This window comes from Hordeum vulgare, chromosome 2H (assembly GCF_904849725.1).
Source record: "Hordeum vulgare subsp. vulgare chromosome 2H, MorexV3_pseudomolecules_assembly, whole genome shotgun sequence".
NCBI classification, from domain to species: domain Eukaryota; kingdom Viridiplantae; phylum Streptophyta; class Magnoliopsida; order Poales; family Poaceae; genus Hordeum; species Hordeum vulgare.
This window is the reverse complement of record NC_058519.1, coordinates 31,762,749-31,777,109: the sequence shown is the minus strand read 5'-3', so window position 1 is coordinate 31,777,109 and position 14,361 is coordinate 31,762,749. Positions and strand designations below refer to the sequence as shown.

The 14,361-nt window shown below is 43.1% G+C and overlaps 1 protein-coding gene across 9 annotated transcripts; it reads left to right on the top strand.

The window, feature by feature from the left end:
• The first annotated feature begins 1,707 nt into the window (after positions 1–1,707).
• LOC123424650 (NACHT, LRR and PYD domains-containing protein 13) lies at positions 1,708–13,309 on the top strand. 9 transcript variants are annotated; one of them, XR_006621717.1, is made up of 17 exons: positions 1,716–2,202; positions 2,382–2,456; positions 2,720–2,848; positions 2,936–3,009; positions 3,234–3,327; positions 3,631–3,673; positions 4,392–4,454; positions 4,825–5,054; positions 5,902–6,022; positions 6,092–6,192; positions 6,309–6,422; positions 6,813–6,983; positions 7,062–7,205; positions 7,287–7,432; positions 7,535–7,686; positions 8,863–8,974; positions 9,392–9,914. XR_006621717.1 is itself a non-coding variant. In XM_045108296.1 (16 exons), exons 1-15 carry the CDS (start codon positions 1,916–1,918, stop codon positions 7,681–7,683), a joined length of 1,941 nt encoding a protein of 646 aa, XP_044964231.1. In that variant the 5' UTR covers positions 1,716–1,915; the 3' UTR covers positions 7,684–7,686; positions 13,096–13,309. The 9 variants fall into 9 exon arrangements, 7 of the variants coding, with proteins under 7 accessions (XP_044964236.1, XP_044964231.1, XP_044964235.1 ...); XR_006621716.1 differs by having other exon boundaries at positions 9,388–9,914; XM_045108296.1 differs by lacking the exons at positions 8,863–8,974; positions 9,392–9,914 and adding an exon at positions 13,096–13,309.
• Positions 13,310–14,361: the final 1,052 nt, after the last annotated feature.

Here is a 14,361-nt window from a genome sequence, read left to right as displayed (position 1 = left end):
TCATTGGAATCAATTATCATTATCTACCAAGATAATGTCACTTGTATTTCTTATGGGTTATATTTATCCTCGCAAATTATAGAAATGTAAGAGGATAATATGCAAACAAATTATGGTGAGGTTCATAATGTCTCTACCAACGTTTATATTCCAGAATCGCATTCGTGGAATTGGTATGAGACAACATTGATGTTTGCGAGGGGAGTAAAATCCCATGTTATAACCTTTTGGTGATCTTCAGATCATTCATATTGTACTCTTTTTTCCTTTATGAATTTTCCAAGATGGTTTCTCATATAAGGTTTTTAACGAGGCAATATAAATACAAGTGCGGATGTATGCCATATTGGTTTCTCCTTATATTTTTCCCACCGGGTTTTAAAGGAGTTTTCGATGGCATATTATTATAAGGTTTCTCCTCATTTTTTTCCACAGGGTTTTTGGAGGAGTTTTCAGTTTGCAATATACAGATGACGAATTGATCAAGGGGGAGTGTTGAGAATTAAACATGTGATCAATTGTATGGGAGGGATGCCTCCGAGGAGGTGTCTGTTGGGGAAAGGTGTCTCCCTAACACACCCCTTCATTTTGTATATAAGTGGGTCTTCCACATTGCAATAGAACTAATGGATCATTTGGACTCTTCAGTTGTCTCTTTGCATTCATTCTACTAGGAGATGTGAAGTGTGCCAGAGCATTAACGGTAGCGCAGCCCTCAGGAGGGACCATGGAGGAAGCTAGATAGATGCTTGGGGGTACATATGTACGAGACCTCCTATATGCCGCTCGCTACGGCAGTTAGTCGGTCCTAGCTGGGCCAACCCATTAGCAGCACAGAGCAGCGAGTGGGAGGAATAGGCACTGTAGAGTCCCCCCCCCTCTAAAAATAGGGTACCATAGCGCCGTGGAAGGTAATGCAGCAAACCATCACTGTAGCAGACGTTGGAAATCCTATTTACTTTATTTTGAACGAAAATTAAGGTTTTGAACATTTTATTTGGAAATTATTTTTTTTGAAATTTTGAACTTTTTAAAAATCACAAACATTTTTTAAATACATGATCAATTATTTAATTTTTTAAACATTCTTTCGGGAATTACAAGTGTTTTTAAAATCGCATTGAACATATTTTTGAAAGTGATATTTTTTGAAAAATGAAAATAAAACGAAAAAATAATACAAATACTGAAAAACCAAGAAGAAAACCGGAAAACCCCGTGAAGAAAACAGAAAAGAGAACTGGTTCAGGAAAGAAGAATGTTAATAATACGGATAAACACCCGGGATAAATGCTTTTTTCCAGTTTAGAGTTTAGAATTTGGTTTAGAACATTTTTTTGCTTTAGTTTCCTATTTTCATTATTTAATTTGTAATTTGTTTTAAATATTCATGCAATTTTAAAGTCATGAACATTTGTCCACATTGGCAAACATTTATTAGTTTCCTTTTTTAATTTTTTTAACATTTTTGAAATTTAGAAACATTTTCAATTAATCGAACTTTTTTGGGTTTCATGGCCTTATTTAAAATATGTTTAAATTGATCGCCATGCGCTCGCCCGCTGGCGGATGTAGTGGACGTGGTGGGTCGCGGTCCGTGCTGAGATTTTATTCCAGCCCGTATACCATTGGAGAATAAGAAATGGGCTGAAGAAAACAAATAAAATAAAAGCCCAGCAATCCAGTGGCCTCGCGAGAAAAAAAAAACCCCGGCGAGTCGCGATTCACCTTTGCGGTTCTTCCCTCTTCTGATTTTACTCGCCGCCAGCCAGCCCTGCCGCCAGCCGCCGGGCACGCCTCGCCGGCGACTCGCTGTCGCCGGATTCCCAGAGGCCCAGGAGCCCGGGATGGAAGCTCAGATTAGAGATTAAGCTCCGATTTGCGGATTATAAGCAGCGCGGGACAGGGGACAAAGATGGCTGCTGCCGGCGCGAAGGCGGTGCCGCCCACCTTGCTGTCGCTGTGCTTGCAGGCGGTCGCCGCGCATCTCACCGCCGACGCGGCAGGCTCGGGTCGATCCGGCGGGTGCGGTGCTCATTTCGACGGGCTCGTCCAGGAGCTCGAGGAGGAGGAGGAGGAGGGTGGCGGCCACCTCGCGCCGGAGCAGGTCGCGGAGGCGCTGCCTTGGGAGCTTCTCCACCAGCTGGCGTCCTATCTGCCGCCGTTCGCTCTCGAACTGCTCCATCACGGCGCCCATGTCCGGTACCCTACCCCTCTCCCCGTCCTTGCCTCCTCCCATGGACCATGGATTGGATGCAGTCTCTATCTTCTTCCATATGTGGAGTACAGTGTAGTGTATTCCTTCCACTCCTTTTAGTATTTTCTTACATTTTCAAAGAGAAATTGGCTAATCATTTTGCATTTCTGATTGCCCATCCTAGATGCTGCTCTTCTGCTTCACTTACCGATCGGTTCGGAGAGGCCGGCGGCAACAGACGTGGGACGAAACGTTCAAGGTGACGCTCATTTGTACACTAATGAGTCAGCTGCTGCATTTGTTACAAGACGTCGGCCAAGAGAATACTCCCTCCGTTCCTAAATATAAGTCTTTGTAGAGATTTCACTAGTGGACTACATACGGATGTATATAGACATACTTTAGAGTGTATATTCAATCATTTTGTTCCGTATGTAGACATGTAGTGAAATCGCTTAAAAGACTTATATTTAGGAACGGAGGGAGTACTCTTCAAGTATTTGACAGTGTTGATGCTCGCAGGTGTGAAGACTTCAACACTGCATGGCAGGCATTGTTCGAATTTCGCTGGCCCCTCCACGATAACACTGGACATGATGACTTGGTTACTCTAGACTGGCAGCAGAAATACTGGGAAAAGCATCTGCAAGAGTGTGTTATCAAACAGTTACAGATGGGTTAATCGTTGATTAATCCAGTCTGGACTGACTTTTGTCACTTCTTTTTACCCTTCCACAGGTGCCTGGATGAAGCTGCAGAGGCCGCGTCGCTTCCTTCATTTCGTGGGCATATTGGTGAGCTAAGTATGTCAGGTGAATATATAAAACCCCTTCCTCCTTCAGTATTTGTTATGCTTGACATTGGTTGGTTGTTTACTCGCCATAGTGAACAACTATCATACCAACATGAGGCCTTGAGCTGATTTGTTTCCTAGCCAATAACAGCTTTAAGTTATGCTTGCAGTTAGTTGTAACTGCATTATTGCACCTGCAGTAGCTATTGAAATTATCTTCAAGTTTAACTATAATCTATGCAGATAAAACCATGAGTTGCGTTTACCTCAGTGAGAACATAGCTCAGCAGTATTCGAGACTGTCATATCATTGGACCATACTTGGATCCTATGCAAGGTGCGATCATATTTGTCATTTGTTTGTCATACCCAGTTCCTCTTTAACTCATATTTAACCTTTACATGGATAACTGCCTGGTGCTAGTGATTTATATTCAATTAAAGAAACCCCCACTCGTAAGTAGTTAGAGATCGGTAATAATCTGGTGGGGATCTCTAGTCATGTTATGCAATGTTAGTTTTTCCAGTTTAATTACAACATGGACCTAGCTCAGATCAGGTTGCTTCCAGCATCCTTCAAGAACTATGTAGAGAATAGATTTTCTTTGTTCTTACTATAGTAATTTTAACTTATTTTCAGGTGCTTGAGATTTCAAAATGTGCTTTGCACGGCTGAAATTTGTGTAAGTGCTCAAGCAGTACCTTTTTCCTTTATTTTCCCACTGTCTATGATTAATTATCCACGGTCCGTAGCATGTGTTGTTCAATTGTGCATGTGTTGTTTAATTGTGTATTTGTATTGGGAAAAGTCATGGATGAATCCATGGGCATATGAACCCACTTTGGAAAACCCATTTTTAATTGCCCGAAAATTATAAAAAAAGTTCCATGCATACATCTTCACATTCTATGTGCGCACAGAAAATTTCGTGGAAACACAACTTTTTGTTCGGCCTGTGCAAAAAAGACAAAAAAATATGTCATCTAACGCTATTTAGGAGCACTGAAATTTGTCTTTTTTGCAGAGGCACAACAGGAAGAGTTTCTTCCACAAAACTTTGTGTCGGGCACACATGTTACGAAAATGTATGTGTGGAATTTTGTTTCAATTTTTTTGACATTTTAAAACGCATTTAAAATGCATTTTTAGAAAGTGGGTTCATATGCCAATGGGTTCAGTATGTCCACACTCATCTGTATTGCTGTTATTTTGTTGGTATTTTATTATACATGTACCGCTCCATCATCCATACAACAACAAATGTGCACTCAAATTCCGGAAAAGTTGTCCTTCGTGCTATATATGTTTGCATGTGTATGGCATGAAAAATGTGAATTCATTGTGTAAAGTTCAAACTTAAGACAGTTATGGTTGACTGCTAGAAATCCGTTGTTTTTCAGGACATGTTGCAACATAGCAGGCTAGAAACTTTGGTGTTTGTAAGAATCATATCAGAGCTTGAGGTAATATTATGCCGGTAAGATTATGTTTGTTGTTGCATACAATAGCTTTAGGGAACAAAAATGCAGAGCCATGGGCTGCAACTCAGTTAAAAGTAACATTATGTTCCATAGTTCAAGTTCCCGTGTCACGTAAACTATATATCTTTGTACCATAAGAGACATAGGGAAAGTTAATGTTGAGGCAGCGTTGTTAAGAAGCATGCCAAAGAAGAACTGACTAGAAAAAAAAATTATGCAGCAGATAAGCTACACACTTGTAGTATCCTTTACGGCATGATGGCTCGTATTGTTGCTTTGCTCTGTTTTGTCAGCTGATACTAAGCTAAGAGTGGTCCAATTTTTTAAGCCCCTTTTCAATTTCCACTGACAGGTGAATGCTGTATGCCGGCTTCTGAGCTGCCATGCTAGGACACTGTTATCTCTTGAATTTATCCACTGCCAGCTTTATCCTGCAGTCATGGATAAAGTTTGCACTAGTCTTTACCAGCCAGGATCCCAAAACTACAAGATCCAGTCCTTCAGTATTAAATCATCTCGCATAAGTGAAAGCAAGTCTCTAACCACCTCTGCTGGTCTATTAAATTTTCTGTCATGTGCAAAGTAAGTTGCATGTCCTCTTATTCCACCTTCGTTTTATTTTTGAACAGATGTCGGGGAATAGCCCGAGGAACCCAACCTTTTTTCCCTTTATCATTCTTTTTTAGCAATTGTTGTTGCATTATTCTATACAATGGCACTCTAATTAGATGCTCAGTTAATGATTCCATAATATAAATTAGGGAGGAAATTTTATCCAGCCATTTTATGCATTTTTCATGAGAATACTCTCCTATTCTTCCCATGTTGTATTTGTTAGTTTATGCTTCACATAAATTTTTATTGAAGTAAATACTCTCCCTGACACCATGGAAAGATTTAACACCATTTTGAGGGTTTTGTGGAATGGGCGCTGATAGTTTGGCTGTTCTAGGTCCTTCTGAAAAATCCGGATATGACCGTGGGTTTAACCGGAAACTGAAAAGCGGTGCCAGATCCAGTCATGTTGAACTTTTACATGTTTTACATGAAAAAATAGTTTGCATTATTTTATTCAGAGTATCATGACACACCCATGGACGATATGGTCATTCATCTTAAAGCAGAGAGCAGTAGAATAGATTAGAATGCAAATAAAAAAAAGAGGCAAGAATAAGAGTAACGATATGTAGAAGTGAAAAAAGAAATCACCTATTCATCCTGTCATTCAATTTGTCCTGGTAACCTCATGCCTGCATCTCCAACCTAGTCCGCTAGTCGGTTGTTTGGGATTTAAGATTGGTATATGCAACAAACTGGTTATGGTGCCTGTCTGTAAGCATAAATGGCATGATGTTGCTACTTAATTACTGATTGTTTGCCAAAAAGATTGGGTGCACATTAGCATTGTTTTATTCTTACTATTGTTCAGGTCTCTGCAGTTGCTGTCATTTAATGATGCTAAGATGCAGCCATCATTTGCTAAGATAATTATTCGTACTCTCCTTGAAGCTTCCTCCGGTTTACACACGCTTGACATGTCAGAAAACAATGTGGGTTCACACAAGAATCTTTTCTTCTTTGATATCTGTTTCTTGGACCCAAATAATCTCTCTTTATAGTTTGCAGGCTGGTTTTCTACTGCAGACAGAAGTTCTACAAGTTTATCATCAGCGTTGAAGTCAAACACATCCCTGAACTCCCTGACTGTTCTTAACCTAAGGTATTACCTGTTGCCTTTCAGCACCCGCCAAATCGTCATAATTAGAAACCTTTATTACCACTTCCTTTTCGAAGTTGGCATGACTTGTGTATTAACATATCAATTTGTCATGTCAGGGGAAACAATTTGCAGGAGGGTGACATGGAGGATGTATGCAAAATTCTAGCAAAGATGTCTAATTTGAGAAATTTAGATATAAGCGACAATCCAATCACTGATGTGGGTATCAGGTAGTCATCAACATTGCACATGTAGTGTCTGCTGCTAATTGTAGGCAGTAGAGTTATGCTATATTGCTATCTGTTTGTCTGTTTGTCTTCAGTTTTCTCTAGATTTGCATCAATCATGAATGGATGCATAATACTTCCTCCGTTCCTAAATATAAGTCTTTTTAGGCATTTCACTATGGATTACATACGGATGTATATAGACAGACTTTAAAGTGTAGATTCACTCATTTTGCTCCGTATGTAGTCCGTAGTGAAATCTCTAAAAAGACTTGTATTTAGGAACGGAGGGAGTAGTTCTTTATGCCTGTGGTCAACTTCAAGACAATTATTCCTTGTAGACTCTGTTATGTCCTATCAGTAAGCACTAAGGAGTTACATATAAACTTGCAGATACCTTATGCCTTTCCTTGAATTGGCTCTTCAAAGGGGGAATCCACTTCAGAGATTAAGAGCAGAGAACTGTGATTTGTCCAGTATCGGTGTGACTAAACTTCTTGAGTGCCTCACATCGATTAATAAACCACTTGACATGCTGTCTATAGCAGATAATCATCTTGGGAGGTAAGTCCTTTCTCCCAGTGCAGAGTTTCTGTTGTTTCTTTAGCTTGGTTCACATTTTGGACTATGATGAATTTTCAGTTCTGTGGCAGCTACATTAGTGAAATTCCTGGGTTCACATGTAAGGGAGCTAAATGTTGAAGACATCGGCCTAGGACCAATAGGCTTCCAAATACTTGAGGAAGCATTGCCAAGGAAAGTAAATCTCTCCCACATCAACATTAGGTAGAATAAACTCTGCCCGACTCACAATGATGAATGCTTGACGTGCAAGTTTCCGTAGTCACTTCAAATTTTATTTTGCAGTAAGAACCGCGGTGGGATGCGTACTGCATACTTCATTTCCAGGCTGATACTGCAAGCACCGAACCTTGTATCAGTCGATGCAGGATCTAACCTTTTACCCCCTGAATCGCTGGAAGTGATATGTAATGCATTGAAGCAAACAACATGTAAGAAACACGCTTCTTCGTGTTCTCCTTAACTATGTTCAAGGCCGTCCCTAATGGGCATGCACCAAGGAGAATGGTCAATAACCAGTGGGCCTGTTGCAGGTAACTTGGCGCGACTAGACCTGATGGGCAACCTGCAATTGTCGAGTGCTATCTTTCCTGCAGTCTTCGAGTTCAACAAGCACGGAAAGCCAATCCTGCTTGTTCCGTCGGAGCAAGGTAGCTGTGCACCCTACGATGCCGACCCGTAAGCTGTAAGTAGCACTTATTATACTGAGAATTATGAAAGGTGTCTGTTATTTTTCCTTTGCAAGTTTGGGTGAAACCTCCTATTTGCATGATCAAGGGATGCATGACGCTTTTTGCTGTAGAAGTTGGAGAAAGTGCACAAAGACTTTCAGTTAATAAAGCAAAGCTACTTGGGCAACCAGGAAAAGGAGGCTTAGACGTCGATTGGGGCAAATATTTATCATCATTCCTTCAGCAGATCACACGTAGAATGAAGTGAAGTTTAATTCGAGAACCCAACCACGAGTTGGTTCATGATTGGTTCTAGGGGTGCAGGACGGCGTCCCGCAAAGTCCGGCAAAAACAGCCAGCTAGTACACAGCTAGTACAAATTAATGTCACACAGTTTAAGACTATCCATAATGGGAGTAACATAGGTGATATGTCATGTGGGGCCAGACTTATAGGCGCAAGGGTCCTGCACCTCCCTAATTCTGTCCTAGTTTAATTATAGAGTCCTAGATTTAGGTTCAAGAGTCTGGGTCTTAAGTTGGAAAGGTTTTGTCCCGAAGAAGGTTACCCTGCCAACCCCCAATTAGAGTTGAAATCTGTTCGTTTTTTAATTGGCTACTTATAGCCACCCCTATGCGATCAATAAAGGAAGGCAGAAAATAATCTATCTTCTCCCCTCGTGCACCTGCACCTCGGTGCCCCTCCTCACCTCCTTTCTTAACCATAGGTCGGTGAGGGGTTCGCCCTCGTCCTCCAACCTTCCACGACCACAACCTCCGTACCAATCCAACCCCAGCCCGTGACATGGTAACGTCACGAAAATTGCTTTTGGAACTCGGCCTCCATGGTGGCCTTTAAATTTGAAATCCAAAATTCATGAAAATTCATATTTTTACATTTCAAAAATTCTGAAAAAATACAGAGATAAGTGAGGGTGTAACACACATGTGTGTAAATTTTTAGAAAAAAATATGTTGAAATGAGGCTTGTGCAAAAAAAACAAATCTGAAGCTTTTTAACACATGATACTATTCATCGTCTCCGGCCATGAATTTATTTTTTTGTGCCGATCGTATTTCAAGGTATTTCATCCTAAAAATTTACACACATATACGTAACATCCTTCTTTACTTGCATATTTTTTTCAGATTTTTTTTAAACCGAAAAGTTTAAAATTTGATTTTATTCAGAAATTTTGAGCTCCATGGAGCTATGGAGCTCGGCCTCCAAACGTCCGTTCTCGTAACATCACATATATCTAAAATAGATGGTGTGACAAGTATGAGGAGAGATATACATGTGGTAACATACTCCCTCCTATCCTTTTTTACTCTAGAATTGTCCAAAGTGAAACTTCGTAAAGTTTGAACATATTTATTTATATGAAACAATATCAACATCTGCAATGCTAAGCTTTTACAATACAAAAATTAAAGTCATGACGCTTCTAATGATATTAATTTCACATTGTAAATATTGGTATTTTTTCTCTAAAGTTGGTTAAACTTAACTAGGTTTGACTTTTAGACAAATCTTATATGCGAACTAAAAAGGACGGAAGGGAGTAGTATGTTATTCACATTATGAGTAACATCACCCCAAAACAAAATGAGTTTATAATCTAATAAATGAAGTATTGCATGGCACCGTACATATGTTACTCCCCACAATGACTAGTCTAATCTTTCTATAACTGACATTTTAGTTTTGAATAGGAAGCGGGATGGTTCGGACGCCCTGCAGCCCTAATTGGTTACATGCCTGCTGGTTTTTGCATGAAGTTTGATCCGAGAGGAGGCACCCAGGTGGTCCAGACTGTTGAGAACGAGTATTTAACCAAAAACTACCACACTTCATGAAACCATGCCTACAAACTACCACTTTATGATTTTATCCTGAAAACTACCATTTTTTTCCTAATATGTGACTAAAACCTATCATTTTTGAGACTTGGTAGTTTTTAGTCACAGATTAGAAAAAAAAAGATAGTTTTCGGGACAAAATCATAAAGTGATAGTTTGTAGGCATGGTTCCATAAATTGTGGTAGTTTTTGGTTAAATACTCACCTTATTTAGCTTTTGGTCAATCTTGGCCATTTCAGACGTGGAGATTTCTCTCCCTTCTGTGATTTAATGATTGGGACTCTCCCTGTTTTTCCTTGCTTAAATCAGTGAGAGGCAAAGCTCTTGCATTTTTTCTCAAATAAAAGAAGGAACGGGGAAGAGATGAAGTTTGAACATACCTGCATGCCGTTGGCGGTGAGATTCGCCTCAAAACATCCATCAATTTGGAGGTGATTTTTGAGAAACCCCTCATCAATTAGGAGAATCACCTCAGAATCTCTACCAATTTGAGGCTTTTCTGAAAAATTGTCAAGTGCTCGTGTAGAACAGGGGGACAGCTAGAAGCAATGTTGTGCATTGGACGTGAGGACGTGAAGCTTCTACCTTGACCCTAAAATATAACAAGCTGCCACCTTCTCAAACATCACAGCTACAAGGAATACTTCCATAATATCTAACCAATTGTGTTCCAGAAGATGCACAACAGCCAAAAAAGAGTCAAAGCGGTTAAACTGCAAGATATGAGTATTTAATCAAAAACTATCATAATTCATGGAACCATGCCTACAAACTATCACTTTACAATTTTGTTCCGAAAAATACCATTTTCCTAATCTGTGACTAAAAACTATCATTTTTAGATTTGGTAGTTTTTAGTTACAGATTAGGAAAGAAATGATAGTTTTCGGAACAAAATCATAAAGTGATAGTTTGTAGGTATAGTTTCATTAATTGTGGTAGTTTTTGGTTAAATACTCGTTGAGAACGGAATCCTCCCGACGAAGGAATATTTTGGCTTTGTTTCATGTGCATTTCTACAACCAGTCGACCATCTATCTTGAGTTAGGCAGAATATATCTTTGGTTCACTTTTTGTACAACAAACAATAGATGTAATGTAAAGCCAAACATATACAACTAGTATGATGTTAAAAACGCTTTTATATTATGGGACAGAGGGAGTTGTTTCTAGTAGAGAGGAGCAGTTCGTGCTAATATGAGGTGACAAAGTGGTATTATTCGTTGGGCTTCTTTTTTGTCACAGGTGAATCAGAAAATTTAAAAGAAGCCCTTGCTGGTGCTTAGCGGGGCGTTTGCCGATTATGAGGGTGAGGTTCTCGGGGTAAAAATCTGGTCGATAACTAACTTTGGGAAGGATGTGATTCGTTTAGTCCTAATAGTCGTAATTAAATCATTTATTTAATATACTTTTTCTGTTTTAAAATAAGTGACTTAAAATAAGTCTTGTCACGCCGCGGCACGGACTGCATAGTGTGGCGTCGTCTTGTGGCACCCAACCATGGTCGGTAGTACGACCAGCCGCATCCTGGCCACGCGGGAGGAGGTAATGAAGTGGTTGGAGGCGTGCCGTCACTGTGCCGCCTCGCCCTGTCGCGGTCGGCTATGGTCAGAGGTTCGGTCGCCGGCACTGCAGCCATGTGTGTGCTGACCAGTGGTACTCGGATCGTTGTAGCCACGTCTGGCTGATGTGTCCCCCGTCGCGTTAGCCTGGGTGATGTGGAAGGTGCTGACCCGCCGGCTGGCGGGTCGCCCACGAGCCGGATAGAGGGCGGTCTCGCCCTAAGCTAGCTCGCGTTGTGTAGGCGGCCAGGGGCAACCGGTTTACGGGAGTAAGCGTCCGTCCCATACTATTTTGAAAAAAGAAGGGGTTGCCCGAATGAGCCTATCTCGGGTTTATCCCCCTTCAATCATGGTAGTACAAGGAAAACTAAAAGTAATAAAAATTACATCCAGATCCGAAGACCACCTAGCAACGATTACAAGCACTGAAGCGAGCCGAAGACGCTCCGTTGTCATCGTCCTTCCTTCGTTAGAGCCGGACAAACGTTGTTGTAATAGACAATCGAAAAATCGTCGTACTAAGATCCCATATGATCACCAACACACGAGAACAACAAACGTCACAGATGAAAAATATAGATCGAAATTATCCAACCTAAAAACATACGGACAAAGACGAAGGACGAACAGATCCGAACAAATCCAAATAAAACAGATCGTGGAAAACACAATTCCACAAACACACCGACAAACGTAGCGTTGCCGTTGCGTTTGGTCTAAACTGGAGGTACTTTTGGCTTCTCCATCGATCATAGGAGCAATTACTGGAGTGAAGCCGTTTTCTTCTTCTTCTTCTTCTTTGTTGCTGGAGTTGGAGCGAACCCGTCGACCCAGAATAATGAACGAGAGCACGGACATGCCGGTGTTCGTACGTACGCACACTGCTGTTCGTCGTTAGGCACTGTAGATCCAACTAACCATCTCAACCGTCTAATCACTTGATCAACGGACTGATTTCCCTATTAACAAAATCCTGGTCACTAACGAAAAGTCCCTCGTCGCTAACGAAAAAAAATCGCCGCGATCGGCCGCGAACTGCTCCCGCAAGCCCCCTCTGGCCCGCTCGCCCCCACCCCGCTCGTCTCGCTCGTCCCGCGCACGGCCGCCGCCGCTCCGCTCGCCCCGCTCGCCGACGCCCCCCTTCGTCGATGCCCCGCCCCGCGCACGGCCGCCGCCGCTCCGCTCGCCCCGCTCGCCGACGCCCCCCTTCGTCGATGCCCCGCCCCGCGCACGGCCGCCGCCGCTCCGCTCGCCCCGCTCGCCGACGCCCCCCTTCGTCGATGCCCCGCCCCGCGCACGGCCGCCGCCGCTCCGCTCGCCCCGCTCGCCGACGCCCCCCTTCGTCGATGCCCCGCCCCGCGCATGGCCGCCGCCGCTCCGCTCGCCCCGCTCGCCGACGCCCCCCTTCGTCGATGCCCCGCCCCGCGCATGGCCGCCGCCGCTCCGCTCGCCCCGCTCGCCGACGCCCCCCTTCGTCGATGCCCCGCCCCGCGCATGGCCGCCGCCGCTCCGCTCGCCCCGCGCCGCACGCGCCCCGGGCCCGACGCAGCCCCGCCGCCAACCCCTCCACCTCCCTACCACGCCGCCACCATCGTTCGCCGTCGCAGTCCGCCACCGGACGTCGCCCGTCCTTTCCGAAAGACAAATTCCTATGTAAGTACTACCGAGGGCTCAATTCCCTGTCCTTTCCGAAAGACAAATTCTGCAGTGCGTTCATGCATTATTCAGAACATACGTTGCTGCAGCCTTCCCTGAATTCACGCGTTATTATTCAGAGATTCTCCATCCTCGCTGAACTAAGCGGACGGGATGTTGGAGTGTGCCGGAAGCAGTTCCCCTTGAAGACATGCAGCTGATCGATACATGTTTATCCATGGAGATTTCTATTTTCAGTACCAATCGTGTTACGGCCATTTCTCGCTCCAAGCGGGTGATACAGTTAATGCACTGTTTGTTTTATCTGAAAATTGAGTTCTCTTTTCCTCTTTGCATGCTCAGATATCAGCCCGATCATCGAGAAGATCAATGACACTGCCATGGCCAACGACGAGGGTTTGCTCGAGTCGTCCGATGCTGGATGACGCTTGCAGGGAGGCCGGATTCTTCTATGTGGTAGTTGCTCATTCAACTTATTAATTTGAACCTCTAAGCAGACTGTATATACTGGAAAAAGGCTTCATGTATATAATGTCATGTGTGTGTCATGTTCCAATTGTTCCGTGGAGTTGGTCTTTCCCCTTCTGTTTTATGAACAAAAATTGGTTCTGAATGCAGTTCAACTCATCGGTTGAGTGCTAATTAACAATGAGCTAATCAGCTAATTAACCATGGCAAAATGATGTTTCTGTATTATTAACAGAAAAGTCATGGGATAGCGGAGTCACTAATGACGGAAGTCAGGGACGTCACAAGCAAGTTTTTACAAAAAAAGGCTTTCACCCCGTTTTATAAATAAAGCAAACCACCGAGCCACAACATCCAAACAACAGTGCCAAGCACACACACGCACACGCCGCACACGAGGTCACAAGCAAGATTTTCCAGCTCCCTCATGAGGAAAAACTGAATACCAAAATGGCACCTCAGAGTGGTTATAAGTGTGATATCTGAATAAAAACTTAACTTTTCTTGGAGCTTGTTGTTTGGTTTTGGGATTTGTTTTTGCAGACCGCGATCGGTGGCCTCCGGAGGCAAGGTTCATCAAGGCCACCCACCACGGCGATATCCGCGACATCAAGAGTAAGCCCCCCCTCCCTCTCTGTTCCCGGCGTTAGTTCACTTCATTTTAGTGGAAGCAGACGGCGATTGCTCAAAAAAAAAGTCGAAGCAGACGGCGGCGCGCGCTGCTGGTTGGGTGGGCGGCTGGCGACTGACCCCTAATTCATGTGATGGCAGGTAAATTAGGGGTCTGCTCATGGTGTTTTCCTCGGCTCCCTGTGATTATCTTTGGGCATTAGGGATTGTTTGTTTGGAGAGATCAGGGGATACCATATTTTTAGGGTTTCTGCTCCGCAGTTTGGACGCCGAATCACGCTATCTTCTGTCTTATGCTTTTGCTTAGCGATTCATGCCAAGTTGGTACACAATAAGCCGACAGGGACTTCTCAAATTCAGAAAGATACATCTTGTTGCATTGCATGCAGAGTTGCTTGGGCCGCAGATTCAGTTGATGCGTCGCGTTTTCCAGTTTGTGCTTTCACCGGCAAAGTTTCAGATTCTTGTCGTGAGTGCTTGTCATTTGTGAACATTGTCCTTTGGGTGAAA